The sequence below is a fragment of the Blastomyces gilchristii genome (genome assembly GCF_000003855.2).
Source record: "Blastomyces gilchristii SLH14081 genomic scaffold supercont1.3, whole genome shotgun sequence".
In the NCBI taxonomy this organism is placed as follows: Eukaryota; Fungi; Ascomycota; class Eurotiomycetes; order Onygenales; family Ajellomycetaceae; genus Blastomyces; species Blastomyces gilchristii.
In genome coordinates this window covers 5,732,776-5,742,655 of record NW_003101680.1, presented here as the reverse complement: position 1 = coordinate 5,742,655, position 9,880 = coordinate 5,732,776, and the positions used below count along the sequence as shown (strand labels likewise).

At 30.1% G+C, this 9,880-nt stretch overlaps 1 protein-coding gene across 1 annotated transcript; it reads left to right on the top strand.

Annotated features, from left to right (window-relative positions):
* Window positions 1-289: 289 nt before the first annotated feature.
* Window positions 290-1,154, top strand: BDBG_16615 (uncharacterized protein; the record flags this gene model as incomplete). The annotated part of the gene is made up of 3 exons (XM_031724534.1): window positions 290-648; window positions 800-836; window positions 1,071-1,154. Coding segments are annotated over 3 exons (479 nt in total), but the record flags the coding sequence as incomplete, so codon positions are not given.
* Between the last annotated feature and the right edge of the window lie 8,726 nt (window positions 1,155-9,880).

Below are 9,880 nucleotides of genomic sequence, written 5' to 3'. Positions count from 1 at the left end.
TATTACATTGTACACATTTCTGACAATGACTCTCTGTTCTTATAACAAGTATCATTATAGTGCTCATATCAGGCAGTTCATTAGCAGTAAGTATAACACATTGTGAAATATGATCAGAACTTGTTTTTCTTCTGACAATTGTCAGAATATATTATCATGAATGACATATCTTCTCTATCTTCTCATACATTCTTGACTGTTTTTTTCTTCTCAGCAGGCTTCTGATCATGTTTGCTGACATAATTTTATGTGAATACAGATGCTGATATATTTGTTTTTATTCATATAGAATCTTCATACATTGACAGATCTGCATCTGCTGATGATAGTGAACTCAATATTGAATCATTGATTGAGAACTTGAAGAATGTAATAATAAAGAAATTGTCTGTATCATGTATAGCTGAGTCTTCTGCATCTCTTTCTATCTCTTCTGCTACTTCTTTCTCTGCTGCTTTCTTTTCTGTTTCTTTCTCTGCTGCTCTTTCTCAATCTTCTACACTTGTCTCTGTGTCTGATTCTCTCATTCTCACTATCTCTGTTTCTATGACTCTTACTCTTACTACTTCTGCTTCTGTCACTGTCTTCATTACTAGCTCTTCTCATTTCAAGAAGATGTTGTATAGACTCAGTAAATTATATTACACAGTATATACACTCTCACTCTTCTTACTAATCTCTAGAATAATTTATTATATAAAGACAGTGTATAATACAACTATCTGAAGCTTGGTCACAGACACTGATTATTACATTCATTTAAAATATTCATGATGAGACAATTATTCATTCATATCAGAGAATCACTCTCTCTCTTAACAGTGTTAAAATTATAAGTCTTTTTCTTTTTCATCTTTTCTTTCTAACACTGATTTTTCTGTTCTTAGAGAAAATTGTTATGAGTTTTATTATACACAAAGTCATGATGTTCACAGATATCAAGAAACTTTTTATAACTGTAAAGTTCAATATTATAGGAATATCTGCTCTGACAAATTTCTTCAAAATGATAGATTCATATCAGTCTATTCTCTGATGTCTGTCATCTGACTTTGTAATACAGACAAAAGATATTCATATTTTCAGAAATGAGAATGCAGATATTATACTCTTTTACACTCACAGATATGAGACTTATACATCTTGTTTAAAATGTCATTGTGAGAATAAGCTGTTTGTATACTGTGTTCTGCTTTCTGCATTTCTCTGTATCTCTCTCTCTCTTTCTGAGAAGCCTTATATGTGTTGTAATTACACATACAACTCTAAGGTCAGTGAGTGTTTGTTTAGTAACTGTTCTCATCTCTGATTTTACAGTTTTTCATATATTAGTAATGATTCTTAGTTGCTCTGATGTCAGAGATCATTCTAATTGAAGATGATAACATCACTGAGACTACTCTCTCTCACTCTTAAGCTTCTCTCATCACTTTCTCTTCCTTCTCTGCAGAGAAGATTGTGCGCTTATCAGATTATAAGCATTTAATCTCAGATGACTCTTATCATCATTCATTTGATTCTGTGTCTTCTTCTTCTTTCATTTCTTCTGTCTCTGCTCTCTCTGTCCTGACTTCTGATCCTTCAGATTCTGCACTCTTCTTCAATTTTTCTATGCATACACATATACATTTCTATATTGACATTTCAGTTAATCTTGTGATAAATCACATTAATGTTGTACACAGAGTGATAGAGAAATTGAAGATATACACAGCATTGTTACAAGAGTGGCTTGCAGTTCTCAAATTTCTTACAGATCTTGAGTTTTGAGATTTCCTTTGTTTTTGATGTTTTTTCAGATGATGTGATGTTGAAAATAGATTAAATATATGATATATAAAAATGAATGAAGTATGTATAATAATATTTGTCTTTTACAGCTAACTCTTACAGTTAATAATCAATTCATTATTTCTTTTCTTTTCTTACACTTTTTCTTTGTCTGCTAGTCACTACTCTTACACAATCTCTATATAATATAGCATTCAGTGACTAGGTTCAGCAGCTTTCATCTTGTGATTCTGTCTTGCATATTATACTGTCTCTCTTCACTCACTCAGATTACTACAGTGAACAGCTTATTGAAACTAATCTCATCTGATCTCTGAGCATTCTCAGAGATTAAGATAACTTGATCTCATACATCTGTGAATGTTTCAGATAGTTCATTCTCTGTGATCTCTGTGATTGAACTGATATAAACAGTTAAATCTAACTCTGAATCTCTTTTTCTTCTGTAATCTGACTCATATACAAGTCTGCTACTTTGAGACTGCTCTTTGCTATATTGCATCTACTAGCTGCAGTGCATTATCATACACCTGACTACAGTCTCATTACTTATTGAAGTGGGATATTTATCTGATTTCTTCATTGTCTCTCATTCTTTTCTTGTAATTATGAAAAGATCAGAATAAGTGAGATTATCTAGTTTATAAGTGTCTATAATTTCTCTTACTTTGTAAGACTTTTCAATTGTAAGTCTCTTCTTTTTCAATACTAATAATAGTGCTGTAGATAATCATAATTCACTCAGATCTTGCATCTTTGCTTTCACTAGTTATGAATTATTTATTAAGTTGTATAAGATCTGTTTCTCTGATTCTTTCAATGTGTATATTCTTAAAGAATGTGATTTGAGTATTTTATATAACTCAAACCATCTAGATTGGAACTTCTCAGAACTCTCATTGTGTATGAGAACTTATGTTCTCATCTTGAGACTTGATTCCTTAACTAGTGAGTCTCATATTCTTTTTGATTGAATTGCTCAGTTCAGAAGTAACTCATTAGCTTTTACATGTGTGTGGCTGATCTCTTTCAATCTTGATTTCATGTCTGTGACTGTTGTATCTGCAACTGCTGTTCCCTCTCTCTTCTCTTCTGAAACATTCTCTGGGATGCGCGGATGCAATCCATACAACAGGTAGAATAGTGAACACTTGAAGACTGCATGCTGTTAAATTCATGTGATCAATAGTGCCTGTCTGAGATATTCATCTCATAGTCTTGTAGACTTACTCACTAGATATTTCATCAGCATATTATTCAAGATTTCATTCAAGTGTTTCATCTTCTCATTCATTCACAGATGATATAGTGTTGTTCTATGATGTCTTATCTGTAACTGACTTATAAAATGTCTCACTACTTCTTCTACAAGGTTTGCACTGTTATCAGTTAGAATCTCACACAGTATTTCATAGTTGATATAGATCTTATTATATAGAAACTTTGTTATTATCTTCTCTATCATCTCTGAAACTGCATTTGTAACTGATCAGTCAGTAGTGTAATTAATAGCAGTAATTATTCATTGATTTTTATTTGATATTTGCAGTAATATGTCTATGAGATTCACTTCTCATTGATTAAACAGTTATATTATATACTTTATCTGATATTACACTTTCTCATATTCTAATTCTTTCTTAGATTCTTTCACAACCTGACAATTCAGGCACTTGTAAGTATATATCTGAATGTTCTCAGTCATGCTTGATCAGTATACTCTTGATTTAAGTATATTCATGAGTTCAGAGCTTTCTAAGTGACTGAGTTTCTTATGCATATAAGTTACTAAGTCATATCTAAATAAAGATTCTAGATAGAGAGCTTCTACATATTCTAGATTATAATAAAGTATAATATTATTTTTTAATTTTCTCAGCTTGAAGTTCAGAAGCATCTCTTCTACTACTCTTATAAGACACTTATTATCTGATATCTTATCATTCTTCAAGTGAGAGAGTATTGTGTTCACTCATTCTGATTTCTTACATTCTCTCAGTGCATTTAACATGAACTTCTCTTGTATCTAGATCACAGAATTCTCATTCATGAAATCAGATCTGTGACTGATTACATCAGGTATTACAGTGTCTGATCTCTTTCAGTATTTGATATGAAGATTATACACTTAAAACTCTGAGATTCAATATACTAAGTATTTGAAAGATTTTATCATTAATTGTAGATAGATAAGGCTTTTATAATCTATAATCACTATTGTTATATATCTGTTATTGATATATCTATTTCACAACATCAGTGTGTGCTTAATCACTAGCAATTCCTTTTTATACACTGAGTAATTAAGCTCAGTGTCTGATAGTCTTCTATCATTATACATCATCAGATGTAGCTTGTTATTCTTACTCATCTGTAGAAGAGTATCTCTGATAGCTCATTCAAATGCATTCATCTCAATGTAGAAAGGTTTATCACAATCTGATTGAATAAGCACTGGAAATGTTATTACACATTTTCTCAGTGTGAGAAAAGCCTGTTCACATGTGATATTTCAGATAATTAAATAAAACTTCTTCTTTTGCAGATTTATATCTATTTCTCTTAAAAGATCTGAGAGTGATTTAGATATTCATGTGAAATTCTTGATGAATCTGCAGTAATATGAGACTAACTCAAGACACTGTTATATATAATGTATATTTCTCAGCTGTGGTCAATTCACTATGACATTCAATTTCTTCAGAATGAGATGTATACAGTCATCACTCACTATATATTCTATAAACTTCAACTCTTCTATTTCAAATACACACTTTATTAATTTGATATAGAGCTTATACTCTGTCAGAATTATAAGCACTTCATTAAGATGCTTCAGATATTCATCATACAAGTTTGAAAAGACTAGAATATTATTGAGATATATAAGACATGAGATTTCATTCTGTTTATGAAGAATTATATTCATTATTATTTGAAAGATAGCAGACACATTTATCAGACTAAATAGCATTATCAGAAATTTGAACTTCTCTCATTGCATATTAAATGCAGTTCACAGAACTGATAGTTTATCTATACAGATCTGTCAGTATTCTGAGAGAAGATTGATCTTTAATAGATATCAGGTGTTTTCAATCATATTCAACTGTTATTGAATCTATGACAGTGAATATTCATTCTTGATTATAATCTTATTAAGTGCTTGATAATCAATACATATCTGTCACTTCTCACTCATCTTTTTCACAAATAGAACTGAAAAGCCTCACATGCTTGATGAGAATCATATGAGATCACATTCTAGAAGGTCTGTGATCTGACACTTCTGTTCTTTAAGATATGTTTATGACAGGGAGTATGCATTCTGATTGACTGGTTTCACATTCTCTGTGTCAATCTCATGTACAAATCCTTGTTTCAGCAGTAATTTCAGTGAAAGATCTGTTCAGAAGATCTTCTCATACTTCTTCAGAAGCTTCTTCATACACTTATTCTCTCATATATTCTTTATCTTGATTTTCTTCACTTTCAGATCTCATATGACATACAGAATGCTTTTAGATAAGATCTTATAAATCATTCTCTTTGCTTATTAATATATAAGCAGATCTAATTCTTCTATATCAGAGATGTGAAATGTTCTTCTCATATCAGTTGATAGAATTGTATGAATCATTTTCTTTCTATTAATCAACTGTATATGACATGTATGTCATTGAATCTGCAGATTGAATCTTTAAAATCAATTGAGTCTGAGACTAAGATTATATTTCACATTCTGCAGCTCTCACACTTAAATATAATAAGATTATTCTCTGAAGTACAAGAGAACTCTTACTCTTGTAAGTAATATCAAATATTAGTTATTAAATAATCTTATATATCAGAAATCTTTCACTCAGTAGACTTCTTTCAGTCTTCAGATTATATAATTATTAATATATTATATAGAAGCTTCTATATCTGCTAACACTTTTACAGTCATCTCTTAATTCTTATTCAAGTGTCTCTTATACATTAACATTTCAGGTCTTAAGACATTGAGATGAGTGTCTGTCTCATTCTCACCTGCATCTCAGTCAGAAGTCTGCTTTCTCTTGATATTTGCAGAATTCAGAGAGTCTTCTAACATGAGCATCTCTTTCACTTTAAAGACTTTTTATAGAATATCAGTGAGTGTCTTCAAGCTCACTGATTCTACTAGTTTTTTAACTCTCTTACTTCTCTTAACTATGTATACTGTGTGTAATCTTTTACACTATGATTTTAGCATTCACAGTTGAAGCAAGCTCAATACTCATAATACTAAGATTTTCACTCAGAGAATTTCTTTTTCAGAAGATTCAGCACTTTAGTGATGATATTCAGATCTAGATTCATTATATCTGAGTGTGTGACTTGTATCATAGAAGTCTGATTATCTATTCTCTACTGAGACATACTTAATTGCAGTATTTTCTGTCACAATTGACTCACTTATTTCTATATAATGAAAATGTTGTACACTTCTTTCATCATATCTGATTATAAGATTAAGTATTTTCATTTCACTCTTAACTCAGATGTAAGACTATGAATGAAGATCTATAAACAGAAAGATGTTGAAAGCTTTTCATTCAATATAAGATAGTGTAAGCTGAAGTGTGTAAAGTATAATATAAGATCACTTACTTATCTACACTCAGTGAAGTATTTATAACACTTATCTCATATATTCACTTTCTCAAAGTTATACAAGATTCATTTGAAAAACTCATTTCATGTTTATAAAAATGAATATTACTCTGACTCTGTGAGATTTATCTTTTTATCAGTCATTTATAATGACTTCACTTTTCTATATAGAAATGCAGCAGATCTTAAGACTTGTTAAAATTTCATTGACTGTCTGTCTGTGAGTTCATATTTAATTCAATAATGTAATCATATCTGACTTAGTCAGCTGATTACAGCATTATTTTTTCAGTTGTTATTAAAGCTTAATAGCTCTGACAGATCTTCTAACTTGATATATTTCATACTCAGATTCTCATTCTGCACAGCAGTCTCTGATGATATGTATACTTCTGAAGAGGTTATGAACAATTGTGATGAGATCTTCAGATTCAGTGTAGTTATCTATCTGTGTAAATGTTTAATCTTTCACTGCAGATCTAAGACCTGGTTTTCTCTATTCTTATTAATGATGATGATTATATTGATAAAGCTCTTCATAGTGAATGCTTGATCTGCAGTGAATATCAATTATTGTTTGACTTCTATCTTAGTCTGTCACTGTGTACACAAGGTCTTGATCTTGTTTAGAATTCTTATACATGTACAGAGCTTTGATTCTGATTCAGTGATTTCAGTCACTTTTCTTACTGCTTTAAGTAAACTCTCTAAGAGATTCTGTATATCTTTCAGTTCAGGTAGAAGAGAAGAATGTTGTTTGTCTTGACTAGAAAAGGTATTTATTTCAGTGATTTCTCATTGATTGTATAATGTCTATCATTATATCACTATATTATTATATCACTATATCATTATATCACTATATTATTATATTGCTATATTGTTATATCACTATATTGTTATATGATTTCTGTTATTATTATATGACTTCGGTGGTGGCCACTCTCTCTTTTATCTCTCTCAGTGAAGAGCAGTCTTCTTTGAATCTGATTCATCACTCTCATTCCTTTTCTCACACCTTATTCATTCGCATATGTGGCATTCACCTGAGTGTGAAGTTTTTCCTTAACAAGTGAAGCAGTATCAATCAGATACTCTTTCACTCACTGCTCTTTATACACTATCTTTTGAGATGTTCTAGAACCATACTGATATGATAACTATGAATCACTTCATAGATAGAATTATCACATTCTGAAGAAGCCTGCACTTCTCACCAGTTTTTAGGCATGCTATCAGATGTGATTCAAAGGTTGCTTAAGCCAGTGTATGATTACAGGTGTACGCTGGCTTCTTATATACTGTACACTAAATTAATTGGTGGCCGCTATGGCCCCTTTACATTCGTAAGCAAGTTCGGAAGCGGCTGTGTTATTATCCGGCGGTCGTACATTCTTCCGAATCACATTATCATTAAAAGATTTAATATTTAAAAAAGAATGAAGCTCACTTGTCATATTTAGACTTGCACATGTGTTTAAATATCAAGATCTAGAGAATGATTTTTCAGTAACTGTGAAAGAGAAATAGAACTCAATCTTTGTAATTACTGCATTTACTGCTGATTGAGAACTTATCAAGTTATTCTTCTTCTCTTTCTTTTTATCATCATTCTTCTTGTTCATCTTCTTTTTCTTTTTATCAGAATGTAAGATGAAACACCTGTCAACAGTATGTTCATGTCTTTTACAGTGAATGCACTTTCATACAGTTGTGCTTTTATTCTTATCTTTGTTCTTGTTCTTGTTCTTTTTTGCAGTTACAGAATCAGCCTGAGGCTGCTTTTTTCATTCAGTGATAATCTTCTTAAATGTATGATTGATCAGTTACTGCATTAAATTATTAATATTAATATTAACAATGAGTTCTTGATCAGTGAAGAAACACTTATTCAGATATATTTTGATAAATAGTCTTTGATAATCTTGTAGATTGTTAAGGAAAAGATTATAATATGCATCTTCAGTACTCTGACAGAGCTCTCTATAACAGATAATAAGATAGTAGAAACATCTCTGAAAAGTAAGATAATCACTATTCTTCACTTATAATTTTATCAGTTTCTTAAAGATATTAACATGTTCTTTAGTCAGTGATATTATATATTCAACATTGATCTTGTCTTATAAAGTTACAGTATTGTCAGCTTCTAAGATTTCAATAGTGATTTGAATGTTTTCAACAAGACTTAACAGTATATGCTTATATAGAGACTTAAAACAGATCTTTCACTTCTCAGAATTGATATAACATGTAAAAGAAAATTCTCATTGAGTTCTCAATAGAATGTTAGTTTCATTAATAACTTTTACATCAGCTAATATATCAATACATCAGGCTTTATAATTAGAGTTATCAAATGTAATCACTGATTTAATATCTAGTGTATATTTAACTTTCTTTTAATATTTCTACAACTTATTTCTTATTGTATCTTAAAAGCTTTGTGCAGTAACAGATATAGTGAGATATTATATAATTTCAGCTGCAGTCATCTAATTTCAAAGTATTATCTGTATAAGATTTATAAAATTATCTGCAGTGTAATAGATAGATTAATTTAAATCATTATTAAAAGGTAGCATTCTGAGAGTAAGAAACAGTGAAGAATTTAATGAGTTGAAATGAACAGATTCTGTAGATAAACACTGACTCTATTTTTCTTTATTCTGTTAAAGCTTCTTTAGTATTTCATCATTAAATTTCATACTCTAATGAAAACTAATCTCAGTCTTATCTTGCAGATCAGAAACCTTCTCATAATGAGTAATCATTCTATTACTAAGTTGTTTAGTAGAGTGAATGATTCTGAGTCTTGAGTTAAACTCTGAAGTAATAGATGTATTACTTATATTAAGATGACTCTGCTTCTTCTAGATATGTAAAAAAAAAGTGATATTTTTCACAATGAAGAATATACTTTTTCAAAAGTATAAAGTATATAAATCTACTGATTAGCAGATTCAGAAAAAATGAAATATCTCTAATAAAAAGTAAGAGTCTTTTTAAAAAAGGTGAACTATTCATATTAAAAAGAAAATGTTGATACAATATTTTAAAAAGAAAAACATGTTATTCAGACTGTAATCTGTAAAATAGTTAAAGATTATATTGATAGATCTATCTACAAGAACATAATATAGTAGTGGATCACGTGATCTAGTGAGATCGCTAACCGCAACAGCCGTAACAGCTAACAGTATAATGAAAGAATAATAATAATCATAATAATTAAACACGCACGCCTTGGTTTCCCACGCCAAGGCGCTACTGAGATGAATCATTCAGTCATCAGAGCTTGGTTTTTCTATAATAAAGAGAGATTTATTAAGCTATAAAATCAATCTTGCAGAGCTTTTCATTTTGAGCTTAGCTTTACAATGACTTTGCACACAGAGACTTGTGTAAAACAACAACAAAATGCGAAATCAAATTTTTGAAATTCATCACT